Raw genomic sequence first — 18,194 nt, 5'->3', positions numbered from 1 at the left:
AAAAAAAATAATGGTACTAGTGATGAATCAACTAGCAAACCTGCAGTGCCTAACTGGATATGGGAATCTCAAATTATTGGTGAGTTTTATCTCCCCAAGTTTAGGATTTTACTTTCCTTGGTAGAAGTTGCATTGATATTTCTTCATTAGACTTATGTGGAAAAACAGAGTTAATATTGCATAGATGACATGAATTTTTTTTAGAGAATTTACATAGTAATAAGTTGAGAGAAACATTACAACTTATCAACACACACACACACACACACACACACAAGATATGAAAGAAACATTTCAGATCTCTTAAACAGTCGCAAGGCTTGAGACTGACATGGTGGATCCTAAACATGGTCTTTCTGGAGCAACGATGCTGTCTATCCACTGGAATGAGATTGCTTTGCTGTGTTCTGGTTGATTCTACCATCAGATGACGATTCAGACCTCTCTGGTTCGACTTGAAACTGATCACCACCATCCTTGTTAGCAACACCGGGTGATCGTTGTTTCTGCCCTCTAGTCGCAATGACTCTCTGCATGACATCCATAAGCCCTTTCACCTTATTGATGTCATGGTTAGACTGTTTGTTGACGATACTTTGGCTCCGGTCTCCGGATTCCGGCATGATGCATGTCTCATCTTGGTCTAGCCTGCACTTGTGAATCTTCACATACTTCATTAGATAACCTCTCTCGACACACAGATGATGTTAGTAAGCATGTATGACCAATTTATAAGCTGGGATTAGGTAAAAAGACAGCAAAAACTTGCTGATATAGTATTAGATTGGTTGTTGTACCTTTCGGTGACCAATGTATCACCATGCCGTGGTGGCAAAGACGTCTATTAATATGATTAATTTTCTGTTAGGATATCATGGAAGATAGCATATTGTCGTGTTTCTTGCTTCCTAGTGCATTTGTTAGGCCACCTGCATACCTAAACCATCAGTCCAGAGCTTGCCGCCAACTTCGTGGCTCACAAGTTTATAAGTGTTGGCCTTTGTCACATGGTGCTGAGCGAGAACAAGTCCCAAAACAAGAGTACGAAATCGATAAAATTTAAAATTTAAATCACATTGGGGTCACCTTTTAATAAAAATGAATCTTGATAGACAAATACTTCCCTCTGTTAATTCTGTTAATTGATAATGTTGGTCAAAAGACAAAAAAAAAATAAAAAAAATATTACATCAAGCAGTGAAAAAAGTTGAAATTCCACTCTTTTTTTTTGGCAAAATATTATTATTAAACAAAAGTAATATAATCAAGCATTAACCCCTTTACAGGGATGTCACGGTGATAGGGGAGATTGACTATGGTGGTGTAATTTTTGGAACATAAGGAAGATTCAAGCAATTTTATCGAATTTCCTGAAATTCAGTGTAATATCTCACATTCAAGTAAATAAAAATAAAAATAATAATGATAAAATTGCAGACCCTCTGCATTTAGTTTGATGAAAGTGTAGTCTCTCACTAGTCTACCAGTCTCAAATCTTGACGCGTGGATTTGATGCAAGTGTACTGGAGTTGGTGGTGTTAGGTTTTGAAGTGCAATTTGTCACCTTTTAATTGTATTGGAGTTCTTGTTTTTATTTTTTTATTTTTGAGTTGATAATTGAGAGGTATTTTTCTACAAAGTGATAGTTCTGGGGAATTCGATACAATTTGGTTAAATATAAATTATAAGTAAATGGATTGCAATCATTAGCTAGCATGATCCTAATGAGCTTTTTTTATTTTTTATTTTTTATTTTTATTTTTTTTTGATTTAGTTGATTACATGACTCATTACAAAATGGACTATGTCCAATATACCCCCTCTTCTTTTGTTGGCATAAGAAAAGATTAAAAAACGAAATCAAATAGTCTTGGTTTAATCAAAATTACATTTTAAAATATTTATTTTATTAATAGATATACGAAGATATATCTTAACATACACGGTTCATTTAATTAAATATCATTCATTTATTAAATAAATTGAAGAGATATCAATTGATATATTTTTTAATATCAAAGACCGTGTAATCTAGTACTAATACTATCTTCAAAGAAAGAAAAAAAAAAGTCTAATACGATTTCCTATACAATTTTTTAAAATAGCAAGAGTATTATATAGTTCCTACTCTAAAAATACCGACTAATTTTTAGTCAATTAAATGGTTTTATTTTATTTTTTATTTTTAAAATTTGTTGTGTTAAAGTTCAAATGTTTCTCTGCCTAGTGTGGTTTTCTCGTTTGTGCCATGAGCTTTGTGCTTGTTTGGATTTTCTTTGCATGTCTTTCTTGGATTTTATAATTTAATTTTTTATATATAAAAAAACCACAGTCGAACATTTTTACAATTATAATTTATATTGACAATCAAATTATTTTTTATTTCTAAAATTTTAGTTTGAAAAATTAATTACATAAGGTACATAGTGAGACGACGTTTATTATACTATTCAACAAAATGCACTCTAATTTTTTTTATCAAGTAAATGTTGAAAGTTTTCTAAAAATACGTATTGCATTGCCAATATATATATATATATATATATATATATATATATATATATATATATCCCATGAAAAATTAATACTTGCTTGAATTTCCCAAAAATAAATGAATACAAAAAAAAAAAATTGAAAAGTAAATAGTTAGCCCAGCCGGCCGGCGGCGGCCACTCTTATCTCTCCACAGACACACACACACACACACATATATTTCTCCTCCTACGAATGTTTTTTCCGCAACAACCACTAGACCCAGTGACATGCGAGAGTAAAGCTTTCATTTTGTTGTATAAAAATGGAGTTAGAAAAAGGCGTACGGAGATGGTTAGTTGACATATCCGAGTGGAACCCTTCTCCCCAAGACTTCTTCTTCGCCATCTCTTTTCTTCCTCCACACGAGCATTCCTCTATCACCAGGTCAGCAAATTCACATATAATAAACAAACAATCACACACGCACATATATATAATATCTCTCTATGCACAATTTTGGTTATGATTATTTTCTTTTGATGATCACTTGATGTTACTATATTGGGTGTTGAAGAACCTTTTGTAATTGTTATTTGGAATATTTGTATATATTTGATGTGTATTTGCAATTTTGGGTTATGATTATTTTCTTTTGATGGGCACTTGATGTTAGTGTATTGGGTATTTATCTAAAGGGTGTTGAAGAACCTTTTTGTAATTGTTATTTGGAAGATTTGTGAAACTGGAAGATCGAAAAAGGGCACTTGTGAGTAAGCTGCTTCAGTATGCTCTTGTTCATGAAGTGTTGGGAATCCCACTTGAGGAAATTGTCATTAAACGCACTGCTGAGGGCAAACCCTATCTGGTACAATCCCAAGCTCAATATTTACGGAGTATTTGGTTTTTTGTTCTTGAATTTTTCATCCATTGAAGGCATGTATTTGTTTTCGAAGTTCCAGTGTGGTAGGTTACAAAATGGTTTCCATATTCTGTGACTATGTGTGATTGATTAGCCAACTTTGATGTTCACTAGCTGTCCTCTGAATCGAAATTGTGCATTATTTTGGATGAATTTTTTTTACCCTTTTATTGTTTTGGCTTAGCAATTGAGCTAAAGTAGCATATTCTTAGGAAATTTTCAGCTGTATTAATATTTATAATTCACACTAATTTGGCTGAATATTTGGGTAAAATATTTGAGGTCATTACAGATGCACATTGAAAACAAAAAGGAAGAAGATTTAAGATTGGGTAGCTGAAATTTGAAATGAGGATGGGTTGTAATTCAACCTGCAGCTGGATAGTGAAGGCATGAAAGCGTGTTAGTTTTGTTGATATTGCAGGTTTAGTCTTCCGATTAGGAACCAATGTAGACATCAAAATTCTTCTGTTTGTAGGCGTTTTGCAAGGTTGAAACTAAGCAGATTGTACAAACTATCCTAATTATCCAACACAAATGACTTTTAGGATATGTACGACTGTCATCCTCCTTGCTGAATCCACATTGCATGGAGGTCCTTGGTGACTTAGGATTTACTTTCATGTGAGCATTCCACCATGTCCATAACTAATGCACATCTTGTAGACATTGATCAAAATTTGGATTGAATACAATCATATTCAATTATGTTAGTATGAAACTTTTGGAAGTTTTGTTTTGTTTTATTTTACTTATGGGTTTAGTTTAACATGAAAAGCTTTTTATCTTTTACACAGTAATAGAAATCCACAGTGATTAAGATGTTAAAAGAAATTTCAAAATCATGACATTTCAGGAAATTCTGAAGTTGCTATTATTTCTTAAATTTTTGTCTCTTTCTCCTGATCATTACATTGTTTGGAGTTGTAAAAGTATCATTCTAGTCAATGTACTATTGCAAATTTCTTATGTGCTTTCCAACCTTGCCGTAATTTTTTGAATTGTAAACCTGCTTATGATATTTATGTATGGTCCTTCTTTTATAGGAATGCGATAACGTGAACTTGGAATTTCCAAATTTTAACTTCAATGCATCCCATCATGGTGACTACGTGGCAATAGCTTCTGAACCAGTATGCCTCGTGGGGTTGGATATTGTTTCACACTTCATTCCCGAGAGAGAGACAATTCAAGAATACATTCAGAACTTCTCATCATACTTCTCAAGTTTGGAATGGAATAATATTATTAATGCCGACACTTGTGATGGAATGTTAAATGAGTTCTACAGGTAAGATTGATATACAGCTCGTAGTTCAATTCAAAGAAATTTATTTTACTTAAATTATTATATTTATTTCTTATTATTTGACCCCTTCGTCCGTTCTACTCTGATTTCAGCAAAATTTTATTGATGTAATTATTTTATCCAATCATGTTACAGTGTAATGGATGGAGTAGTCCAAAAATGGATTGAGTAGTCCCAAATATCTATAAGCTTATATTTTGGTCCCTTTTGGTAGTTGGGGAAGATAGTGGATGACGAAATAATGAAATCATTGAACAAAATGGCTGTAACCTTCCACCTGAGATCAACCTTCACCATGGACTAAATCTAAAGGATGTAGACGGGCGTTTTCTAATAAATATATGTTTTCGCCACAGTTAGAATCTGGAATCTGATTAAATAACAAGGATTAGAATCCCCTAGAAATACTTCACTTTCTTTGTAATAAAAAAGTGAGGAGAAACTTAAAAATGAAATTTGACACTCTTATTATTTTTATTGCTACAGAAAGAAGGTGTAGTAATAATATAACTACACTAACAGTGGTTTATATTCGTGGGTTCTTTCTAGACAAACTGTGATTAAAAAGATTTATTTTAGTTTCAAGAGACATTAATTTAAAAATTCTAAGAAAGAAATAGGTACATTTTGTTCACTCCCTCCCAAAACATTTTCTGGCTCTTCTCCTGAGTTATGCTCTATAACATATCTTTTCCTTTTCTTTTCTTTTTTTTTCATTGTTCCAGCTGAATAATGTGTATAGCATTTTCTTATTTACTGATGTACTAGGTGTTTTTGGTGCATTTAGATGTAAGTGGGTGCAAATATGTGATATTTTTTACTAAATATAAAATGAAGAAGCAACTCTGTCTGACAAATGTAGACTTCTTCTACAGATATTGGTGTCTGAAGGAAGCATTTGTGAAGGCCATGGGGATTGGAGTTGGGTATAGATTGGATCATGTGGTATTTCATCACACTAACTGGACCAATATATTTGTTGAAGTTGATGGGGAAGAACTGAAGGATTGGAGATTTTGGCTTTTTGAGCTGGCAAAAGGGCATTTGGTTAGTTTTTTCAATGACTTCTCTTTTTCCTTCCAACTTTTTCCTTCCCTGACTTACTGGCTCGTGAAATCGCGAGTGTTTTAGAGTGAGTGTTTTTTCCCTTCTGATAGTTTAAGATGTGCTCTGGGAAGCAGCAACTAGAAAAGTCACTAGAAACTAGCTATTCTTGTGAAGGTCATCACAATATGCATTCCATTGCCCTTGTCATTTGTGTTATGCACTCAAATCTCACATTGAGTTGACATTGATATGTGTGGCCATTTGAATCAGACAGCAATGGGTGTCTAATCATTGAGAGTTTTAGGTGCACAACATACATCAGGGTGGCTTGTGGTCCATTTATGGCCTTTATGTAACATTAGTGTGTGAGATTTTTCCTAGTAATTAAAAAATAGCAAAACCTTTAAATAAAAGATGTCTCCTAGGTGACACTGACTCCAAATTGTTTGGCATAGGCACCATTTATTGTTGCTGTCGTCACTCTTGGTTCATTGTCAGACTGCACTCATGCAAAAAAAGGACTAACCGGTAGTTGTACTTTAGCTTAGCTGAGGATTCTGAACTTGATTTCTTTCACTTGAATTTGGAGCTCTCTTTGCAAATTATTAGGCCAATGAAGCAAGTTGACATTGGACCACTGGAGCACATTTTAGTCCCCTGCCCCCCAAATCTTTTTTTGGGGGGAGGGCAATGAATAGTTTTTGTTTGAAATTTGTGTCTCCTACATTTGCTTTGCCATATGAGTGCCTCACTTCCAAATTTTGTCTTGAAACCACAGGTATGCATTGCTAAGGGTCACCCCAGGACTGCCACCAAGAGTTACAAGAAAACACTAAAACGACTGCAGTTTGACGAAGAGGAGTACCATTTGGGTCTTCATCTTCCAAGTGTAGGTTTTATGTTGCAAACAGTAAACGAACTCATTTCAGTCTTGAGCAGTGTAGGTGGACGGCACTGATGTAGGAAGAAGGCCTGATGATATATTAAAAGCTGAAGGGCTATAGTTGGTCAGAAATAAAAAAGCAAGCTCCCGGCAATAGAGTTAACCATAACAGTGTCATAAATATCAATTTTGTTATTCCCATTCCAGCTCCTCTTGGCTTAGGTCTCCTGATTGTCCGGTGACCATTTGCAACAGGCAAGGTTAAAATATAGGAGACACTGCCATAGACTTGTCAGAACGGAAGGCCCTTCATGGGTGAATTTATTATTTGCATCAGCCGAATCCCTTATTGTTGAAATGAAAGTACAAAATTTTCTGGCTGATTACAAGAAAGTGGGTTCTTAGAATCATTGCCTTCCATTTCAGGGTGGTGGTGATTCTGCTTTCTTTGACTTCCGCCTTAAGGGTGGGATGGAATAGCATGGAAATTCATTGGAAGCAGCAAGTAAGCCAACCCTAGTTCCATTCATTAGGATGGATTTCTGGATGGAAGGGCATGCTCTAAGTCGGCATATAGGGTTTGTATTTCTGGATGAGCTAAAGGGTTTGTATTTCTGGATGAGAGAAATGCTAATCAATTCTGCTAGATGGTTGTTGTAACAAGGGGAGCTTGTCCCACATTTGATCCGGATCAAAAAGTGAATGGGTATATATGGATTGGGTGTTAACCTCACTTGAACTTTTGGATTGAATCGCAAAGCACCCACCGTTACAATTGGTTTAAGAGCCATACTCCTTGGCATAACAATAAGGTGGGGGAGTGACCTTTTTAAATTATTTTGATATGTTTCATTTTTCACTAGCTTCAACCATCAACTTAGGGTATGTATAAATTTTATATTAAAGATTTGTGTAAGTTTTTGTCGATTTTTATTTAAAATTCTCTTATATAGTTATTCATTTTTGTAGCTTCTTACCATTCTCACTTTGGGAGGTTGGTAGCTACAAATGACTTCTGACTAGAACTTCCCAAACATTAATTTTTGCAACCCTACAAAATTCTACAATTATAGAATATTGTATTCTCTACAGATATTTAGAATCTCTGTAACATTATAGAATATTCTCTACAATTATGGTAGTTTGAAACTTTTGGAGGTTTAACTATGACAAAATTAAAAGCTTTTAAAGGTTTTGTTTTGTTCCGTTCTAGTTTACGTCTGGTTTTAGTTTAGCATGAAATTTCAAAATGGTGAAGGTTTTGGAGAAATTATGAAGTTGCTATTATTTATTTTATTTCTTAATTTTTTGTGTCTTTATCCTGATCATTATTACATTATCAGGGGTTGTAAAAGTACCATTCTAATCATTGCATTATTGCGAATTCCTCTGAGGAATACACTTTCTTTGCAATAAAAAGACATAAAAATGAAATTGATCGACTCTTCTATTATTTTTGTTGCTACTAAAAGAAGGTATGGTAGTATATAATAACTACACTAACAGGGGTTTAAATACATGGGTTTAGATGGTTGTCATGTAATAGCTGAGAATCATTGTTTTAAACCTCGGCTATATTCAAAACTTGTAAAACATTATTTGTGCCAAAGCTCCATTCACTTTGTTTGGACTGAATACAGATACAAATTTGATTCATAATTGTTACATGCATAAGTTTTAAAAATTAACTTTTGCATTTTGAATACTCTTATTACCGATAAATAGTTAGGGGGTGAGTGGTATTTTAAAATATTATTAAGAGATGTACAAATAGAGGTCTCTATAACTTAATTCAATTTTAATATATTGTGAAAATTAAATCAAACACATGATTGGTTGTAAAATAGTTTGGATTTTATTATTATTTTTTCTTTTTTTTCTTATAAATTGTACATAATATTAAATAAATCGCCTTGGAGGCCGCTCTGTTCCAATCCTTTCAAGCCTTCCTTAGCTTAGCTCTGTACCTTCCTTAGCTTAGCTCTGTACCTGTTCTTAGTTGGTAGAACAAGTAGTGGGCGTAACACATTAAGAGGCCTAGTGGATTTGCCTAACAATACTGTTCACATTGAAAATCCACTACATAATAAATATTAGATCATTTTTTCAGAGTGATTTGATATAATTTAAAGACGGAGTTATGTGAAATGCTTAATTTTGCTAATGTATCTATATAATTTTTGCCTCTACAATATATAATCACATCATCATTGCTTTAATATTAAATTTTTAGTGATTAGAAACGAAGTTAATTGTGAAATTATACTCTCTTTACCTTTATATAGACAATTTTTTTTTTAATCGACGATTATGATGTGTTAGAACCATTTAAGTTTTAGTTTCTAAAACTATCCAACTAAATATCTACCATTTTTCTTATCTACTCTTCTGAAATCTTCTGAAATCTACCAATTTTTACACACATATATATTTTGTAGAATCCATCATCTCTCTAATACACCACATTTCCTTATAATTTTTAATTTTTCACATTATTGAAATGAGTTTTTCCTTATAATTTTAAATGGAATTTTTTTTTTTAAAAAAGAAAACATTATACAACAAAATATCTATAATAAAATTGAGCATACCATACTACTTGGATTCTCTTTCGATACTTCCTAAATGTACTTATAATTTTAAATTATATATCTTTATATTATTATTATTATTATTATTTCTAACATCCACACTTCTCAGATACTTCTGCCACCGATACTTTATCCGATACTTCTTAGATACTTCCGAACACATTTTTAACAAGTTTTAAACATTAAAATATATATTTTTTTTAAATAAAAATATCATAATATAATTGTTAAGAAAAATTGAAAAGAAGTAATTAGATATATGTGCGATTTAGTATTTATCCATACAAATGATTTAATATGACTCTTTAACTCTTATTTTACTTGTTAATAATATGTTATACAAAAAATATTAATAACAATATATATAACATAATATTAATTTTTATTTTTGTATATATAAAAATATAATTTATTAATTTTATATTACTGTATTCTATTCATACCATTATTCATTTTTTGAAATTTATAGTAAAGCCTTACATTTGACCTATGAAGCACGAACACTCCACCAAGGGGTGTTGTGGTGGTGTCAGTCACGGTTAGAAGTGTCTTGAAATTTGAATATTTTATTTTTGACACGTTTTGAACACTTTCAGAACACGACGAGGTGATTTTGTAATTATTTTTTTTAGAAGAAAGAAATTCAATGCAATTTAAAATATATTATGGACTAATACAAAAAATAATATAAAATTTAAAATAACAAACATTTAATTCTAAATTCCAAATTAGTGCTTTCATTCATGATTATATGGATAAAATGAATAAAAATGAGCTTTTCTATATATAATAAAATGTTAAATTATTATTGTTTGTCGTAAACATGCTGTGTCTATGTTTGTGTCCTAATTTTTTTTTTTTTTTTTCATAGCGTTGTATTCCTATCGTGTCGTATTGTATCCGTGTTCGTATCCGTATTTCGTAACATTTGAGATATCGTATCGTGTTGTACCCGTACTTCCTAACATTTGAATTATGTCCCGTATCCATATTTATTAGCCAAGCCCTCAGTAGGAAGCCCAGAGTCTGCAGCAAAACCCCAAGGACCACCCCTAAAGCCCAAAAGGACCCAAAGAACTGGGGTCCTATTAGTATTTGCCATGATACTCTCTCTCTCTCCTTACCCACTTCATGATATAATTACTACATATAACCCGTCACTATTGCAATGTTAGATTAGAAGTTAGAATTGAAAAGGTTTGAAGTGGAGCTTCCAAGGACAATGGGGAGCAAATCAATCACTGGACTACGAAAGCGTTTCCAATACTCCGAATCATTCGGCACTTTATGATATGATTTGATTACATTATGATTTGACTAGGTGTAGTTCACCGCCTCAAAATGACCGACCAAAAAAATATAATTAGAGATCCACTTTCTTTAAATTAAAATATAAATAAAAAATAAAATAAAATTTGGTATTTGACTTTTATTCAAAGAAATAAACAAGTGGTGACAGTGTAACAGAGGTTTTTTTAAATTATTATTTTTTATATGTATCTCTCTCTCTCTTTTAATGAGTAGACAGTGTTCTCTAGAACTTGTATGTTTTGTTGCACCAAATTCTGTTCCAATATCTTATAAATTGTCAATTATGTCATATGTTACTGCTTCATTTCCAGGAAGAAATTTTTATGTCATTTTGACAAGTTACTAAAGATTATTTTTTTAATTTATATGTATACAAGTAACACAGGAGCAAAATTTATTGTTCAGGTTAAAGTTTAGTTGGTCATCAGGAACAAAGAAGAGCAATAAATTATAAAAAATATATCATCCAGTTCGTTACTCCTTTCCAAAATCTAATACCCTTATATACCTAACTTGCTATTCGATCGGTTTACATGATATTCGCCCGAGTACGTTACCGTGAGTGCAAACCATAATAAAACCATCTAGGGTTTCCTCACTCAACCGAGTACCCATATCTAAATTTCAGACTTCAAAAACTAATAAACTATGGCAACAGGGCAAACAAAAACAGACCTAGAAATTTTGGTCAATCAACATTCAGTCTATTTCTCCGACCACCCAAAGTTGGCTGGACAAACACTGGGTAATGAACCTAGAAGCTATTATCTGATGATTAAGCAACACATTTCCCCAGGAAAAAAAAAAAAAAAACGAATCGGTTTCAACCTAATGATGAAAGAAACCTCACACTGATCAATACTAGAAAATAGTGACAATTATGCATTTTTTTTTTAATATATATATATATAACACAATAGTGATCAAATACAAATCACATTTAAAGAATACTAGAAAACGACTGAAGAATTTCAAGCTCAACTGCACATTTATATCACCAGTCCGCACAAACTCTGGATTCTGCAACTACTGATGCCCTATTTGTGAAGGTTGCTTTCTTTTGGATGCAGCAAACCTCTGTATCATGTACAAGGGAAAAAAGAAGAAGACATTTTAGCTTCATTAGATGAAAAGAGGGGGAAATAAAAAAACAAAAAAACAAATCGACCAATTGGAAATATAGTAGTGCTTAAGCTGACCCTGTTCACATTTAAACAACCAATATGAAAAAGAGGAGATTGAACTTCAGTTTGTATCAGCAATGGAATATAAATGCATCACAAAATTATCAAATCATCTGACATACCAGTTTGACCATGTAAGTTTTTCTCTGCCCCTTATTATTTCACGAGCAGGTTCAACTTGGCTACAACAGTTTTTGGGATAGCTAATAAAACATGTATACACTAAAAGCTTAAGCTATTAGAGAGGGTGTAATTTCAATATTTAAATCCTCTAGCACGCCCCCTCGCGTGTGGCCTTCTTTTGGTCCAACATGTGTTTTCAATTTTAATTATCAGGTGATGGTGAGTTTGAACAACCTTTGGCTTTGATACTATGTTAACAAGAAGCTACTCTAAAAACTTAAGCTACTATAGAAAGTGTAATTTTAATATTTAAATCCTCTAACACTGGACAAGGTCACACATAAGAGAGGATGTGAAAACTTATATGCATAGTCTGGCCATTTCTAAACCACTACTTCTATGGTCATTTTTTGAAAACAACTAGATTGTCCTAGAGTTTGAACTTCTATTAATTTATTTTTGGTTTCGACATGACTATGACAAAATGAGGACACGTTAGGGACACGTGTTTGGACACTTTTGGCATGATATTGTGGATAAAATGAGCAAAAATTATTATTTCTGTAGACATAATAATATATTATGTTATGAATTTTATGTTATATCCCTTCCAACTCTGTATCTTTCCTCTTCTTCCTTTTTTTTTATTTTGTGTGTGTGAGTGGAGATTTACCGTATCGCCTTATCTGTATCGTATCATATTTATGTTCCATGTTCATATCCGTGCTTCATAAGACAATTGTTGAGGATCAAGAAATTGGGATATTCCTGCATTTCCAAGCTTCCCTTGAAAGAAGGTTCCTAAAATAGAGGATTGAGACGTGGATCCATACAAAAGTAACGTCCACTCAAACTAACTCCTTGTCAAAGAAGCACATTTCACTGCTCCTGGATCAGGTTTATTTCAAAATAATTGATGTGGACAGATTTGACACACTGGGATCTTGTGGAGGATGAGAAAACAATGAAGATGAAGAAGATAAGACCTTTGTGGGAGCCTGATATTCTGCACATGCGAGGGAACTTAATTTCTAAGAAGTGATTGTTATTGATTTCTGCCACCAGTTTTGTGATGTCTGTGTATTTATTGTGTGTGTGTAGTGTAATATAAAAGTAAAAGAAAAATAATTTAATGGTGGGTCCCACAAGGTACTTTAGAAAAGGGTCAAGACCATAAAGTTGGTCTCATTTTCCTGATTCCCTTTCTCTCTCTTCGTGCATCTCTCTCTCAACCCGTAAGCTCATTTTTCTCTTATTTTTGGTTTCAACTTTGAGGTTAGATTTCTCACTCATTTCTTGTTGGAATTAGGTTCCGTTTGAGGCAAAACGAAGCTCGTGTCAAGCACTATACATCCATGCCATCAATTTCCAGTTTTGAGTCTTCCTTGGAGCTCGAATTTAAGGACCCATTTTCTAGGGTTTTGGGTGCAATCTTGAGGTAGGGGCCCTTAATTCATGAAATCTTGTACCTTAGTCAGTTAATTGCCTCTAATTGTTGTTTAATTTGATTAGTTGTTTAAAATCTAGAGAATTGTTGATATGTATGCATATATGTTAGTTGTGTGACTATATTTGTTGATTGTTCTATGTGAAACATGTTTAGGACTTGATTATATATGTTCATTGTGCTAGAACTTGTTATGTAGAAGCATGTTATGACTTTCTTGATTATTCTTGCGAATTATGCCATGTTGCTTAAATTGGATAAAGTATGGAATGATGAACTTGTGTATGTCATTGAGGTATTCATGCATTAACATTGGGCAGGAAAAGGGAAAGAATTGATTTACTTCAAAAAGGGAAAATTTCGGGAAAGTGTTTTTGATGAAATGATTTTATGCGAAACTCGGTCGCTGCGGGGTTACCAACGGGCCGGAGGTTAATATAGCCTAGAGGGGACTAGGGAGTCGTCCTAGTGTGGTTGAGCTAGCTGGGCCCCATAATGACGCCGCGGGGTTATCAAGGGTCAGGGACACTAGCCAATCCTCCTCTCGTGTCGCGGCGGGGTTACCAAAGGGCGGGCTGTATTAACGTTTGAAAGTGATGATTTTGAGAATGAAAATGGGGAGTGTCAATTGACATGCATTGCATTTCATTGCATTGCATTGCATTGTTTATAATTGGAATTGAATTGTATGTTGTATTTGATCCCCTACGTTGTATGATCCCTATCTCCCATTGGCCTATGCTTTGCTTGAATTCACAAGGACACAAGATTTGTGTCTTAAGTGTCTCTGCTGAGCTATATGCTCACCCCTATATCTATATATTTTTTTTCAGGTATTGGAAAAGAACCGGTGGACGACAATCCACCCCAACTTTGAAAGTTGCTAGAGGAGCATTTTCCTTGTTATTTTGTAATAAACTACTCCTTTGTTCATCCCTCATTTTTTGTAAAATTCCAAAGGTGTAATGATGTAAATTTCTTTTGAAGAACCATGATCATGTAATACACTTATGATACTTGATGACATATGGGATGCGAACTTGATGATATGTAACTTGTTGATGAATGGAAGGATAATTCTAGCTTGAAGCATTGCCTAGATTAGTAAGTTGTATCATTATCTTTTGTTGCCGTGAATTCGGAAATTAGTTGCATGACAGGTTAAATATGCATTTAAACAGGTTGCGGTAGGTCCATTTTTAGGGAAGGTTATGCCGAATTTAAAAAAAAAAAAAAAATTTCTTGGCATTGTTTTGGGATCGTTACAAGTTTTTGCTGCAAAGTGCAGACTAGTGCAGTCCTAATTTCTAAATCATAAACCCAAAAACATTAAAGCTCTAGCTCACCATATTTTACTGTAGTGCAGTCCTAATTCTCTTATTTTTAAGATTCTATCCTACACCACTACATCTCTCTCTGCAGAAGGTAAGGTGTGTTGAGTGAAGGAAGACTAAAGTGGCTTGAAACAATTTCAAAGAGGTTACTTTGGTAATGTAATCATGCTATGAAGAGATATGGTCATAAAAAAAGCCAGGTGGAGCACACCTGATTCTTCAAAGCATGAGTGTTGAAGTAACCTCCCATTTTCCAGGATCAGAAGACACTTGTTAAGGAAGTTTGATAGAAGATTTGGGTAACATAAATATTTCATTGGGCATGCATAGCAGACCAGAAAGAGGTATATTTGAAGGGCATGTTTGGTTTGTAATTATGGAAACAGTTTTCTGTACAAAAAACTCTACTTGGTTTAATTTTATGAAAACTCGGTTATAAAAAGGTCTGTTTTCGTACAACAGTCTTTTATTGTTCTTTGAAAATTGTTCTCTATTTTCTAAGAACTGTTTTTAGAGTTACAAACCAAGTAAGCCCGCAAGAGAGAATACATTGTGGATCTCCCAAAAGAGACTGAAATGACTATATTGAAGTATAGGTTTGAGAATACAAATTGAACAAAATCATAGATCCAGTAAAGATGCTGAGACCATTTAAGTGGGTGTATGGAGATTCCAAAGGTTTGTAAGGAAGCTTATCCATTAATCTCATACTCTGCCTGATGCCTATGCAGTGTGTGTGTGAGCTAGTTCACGCATGCTCCTTGATTATCCTTTACATCTAAACAGAGTCTTCAAAATTCTTTGATACTGGTGGAAAATATTCGATTCTCCAAAAATCATTTGAGGAGAGAAACTTGTACAGATTCAGAATAGGCAACCTAATTAATGACTTAACTTCAGGGTTATATACCTTCGTTGGAGGTTATTTAGTGATTTGGTAAGTAAGAAGCAATTAATGGGCAGTGGTTGTCAAGTCCATTACTGAAGCAAAATTTAGGGTAACAGCATAGCTTAAATGCACATCAAAAGTGCTGCAAATTGGTCAATGATCTGCAAACTTAAATCAACATCGATCTAACAACTCAGAATTATGTGGACCTTCCAAACACGGATAAAGTTCAGAAGGAAACCTCAGTGCCAAAACAAAATTCTGCTGAAACCCTCCTGTAAAGTTTCGTAGAATTTCAAAAGAGAGTACCATTGTCTGAAACCTCTGCATTTGAGACCTTTTCAGGATAGGGGAAGTTCATACAGAGAGAAGCCCCCCGGAGCTTAGCTAAATAAATCCTTCACACTTCTTTAACATGAAGTAATAGATGAGGAAATCAATTCTCGGTTGGAGTAGACACTATTCACACAAAGCTCTCATAAAGCTCATGCACAGGGGACTACATCACCTGGACTCAGGTGAGCACATCAACGTATCAAGGTGTTATATTCATCCAATCTTGAAGTCTTTTGCAGAGAGGTGAATAGTTAAAGTTTCTGATTTTTCTTGTTCTATATTTTAGACTAGAACATGCTTACATAGCATAGCATCTCCGTAATGAGTCCTCCAACTAGTTTTAAAATATCCCCACAAAGAAAGTAACACAGAACCACTATCCCTTGGAACTTATGGTAGATTGTGAACATGATCTTCCCTTTCTATACACAGCAGAAAAATATATAAATATCTATAAACCACATGCAAATCTTCTCAACTCTGACAAGGGTACTTCACACATTTTGAAGCACCCTGCACGTTGCAACATGACGTTAACATGTTTTTCTCCGAGAATACGATTTCTGTATATTTCCCATACTTGATTCACTATTTCTATGAACATAGCATTGACGCTAACTGTGCGCTCCACGCTATTCCGCTGCCCTATCATCGCCATAAGATTCTCACTCATCCATCATTGTTCATGTAATCTATCTGAACTCTATTGGATGTACAATCCTCAGTTAGTCTCTAGCACCTAGGAAGAATTCATGGTGCTTGAATATTACAAAATCACCCATCATAACTAAAATATATATATATATATATATATATATATAATTGGAACCATGGCATATGTAGACAACTAACCACCAGGCACAAATTGCATCATAAAGTTGAACCAAAGGCATAGGCAACCACGATCAATCAAAAGTTCATTGAGTTGAACCTAGCAATCACATTTCACCATGATTAATCGAGAATCACTTTTAACTTGATGGGGAAATAAAAACTGCAGAAGGAACAGTAATTGCTGTAACATGAAGTAACACTAACTGCGTACAAATTGTTCCCTCCGGCAGCTTGACAAACATGATTATAGCGCACACCACCAAAATGCCCCCAGGGTTCTCATCAAGAAAATGACCCAACCAACCACGATCAAGCATTGCTAACTGAAACACTTCAAGAGGAAATTGAGAGAGAACAACATCAGCTTGCATAGCCAAAGATGAGAGTGAAGCAAGAGCATGGGCCACCTTATTGCCTTGTCTGCAGACATAAGAAACTTTAACCCAAGAGAAAAGGCTGAGGTCATGCCGGATGTCAAAGATAATGGAGAAAGAAAAGAAGCCCACCTGCTACCCATATTCAAAGTTCCACAATAAGCTTGGAATCACTCTCAAACCAAACCTGTAGGAAGGAGAACGCACTAGCCCACATGACGACAAGCCGGAAGGCCCTAGCCTCAGAAATCAAGGGAGAAGAAGCTGGGAATTGCTTGAAGACAACAGCCTAATGAATTGAGCCATCTGAATCACGAAAAATAGCTTCCCCATCACCCATCCCAGCTGAATATGAGAAAGAAGTATCGACATTGCATTTAACAACACCAACAAAGGGAGGGAATCAGGTAGATGAAGAATCGTGTGACTTAGGATCTGCTAACATAATCTAACAGCTTCATTGACAATCAGTGAACTCCCAAAACCTTTGATCAACCATTGTAGCCAAAACACAGGAGTGCACACCTCCCCATTAAAAAACAATTTATTCCGGGCTTTCCAAAGGAACCAACAACAAAATGATGTCAAACTTAACTTAACAAAGAATACTTATTGAAGATTATAGAAGAAAATCCTACAATTATCCAATATTTTAGATTCATTAGAATGCTTAACCAATGTCATTTTTCAACTAAAAAATATCATAATTTACACTAACAGATGACAAATGAAAGAATCATAAATTCTTACATTTATGTGTGACATAAGTTATTCAGTACTGTGTGAATACCTTATTTTAATGGTGAAGGTGATCAGTGTGCTAATTTATTAAACTTTGCAATGTTTTTTTGTCATAAATATCAAATAATAACCTCTTAAATATGTAATTGCCGCATACATTTAATACCAAAATTTTTTGATAACACATTAGTACCTAATAAAGCCAACTCAGTTCAAAAAATTAATTATGAAAGATTTTAGATTCACTACAATGACAGATGACAAATGAAAGAGTCATAAATTCAGTTCTAAATCTACAATATTCAGTTCAAAACAAAAATTTTACTGTAATTGAACAATACTGTTAAATACACAATATTAATGGAACAAGGAGAGACGAATTAGGGTTTGGATTAAA

The 18,194-nt window shown here is 33.8% G+C and overlaps 1 protein-coding gene across 1 annotated transcript; it reads left to right on the top strand.

Annotated features, from left to right (window-relative positions):
- Positions 1-2,590: 2,590 nt before the first annotated feature.
- Positions 2,591-7,581, top strand: LOC132271166 (uncharacterized). Its single transcript, XM_059772461.1, has 5 exons — positions 2,591-2,919; positions 3,208-3,340; positions 4,441-4,685; positions 5,579-5,750; positions 6,529-7,581. Exons 1-5 carry the CDS (start codon positions 2,798-2,800, stop codon positions 6,706-6,708), a joined length of 852 nt encoding a protein of 283 aa, XP_059628444.1. The 5' UTR covers positions 2,591-2,797; the 3' UTR covers positions 6,709-7,581.
- The last annotated feature ends 10,613 nt before the right edge of the window (positions 7,582-18,194 follow it).

The sequence above is a fragment of the Cornus florida genome, unplaced genomic scaffold (genome assembly GCF_030987335.1).
Source record: "Cornus florida cultivar Cherokee Brave unplaced genomic scaffold, ASM3098733v1 CherokeeBrave_3.0.0_Hap2_Chr08, whole genome shotgun sequence".
NCBI lineage: Eukaryota > Viridiplantae > Streptophyta > Magnoliopsida > Cornales > Cornaceae > Cornus > Cornus florida.
The sequence above is the reverse complement of the archived record's forward strand: the minus strand, read 5'-3'. Positions and strand labels throughout refer to the sequence as shown.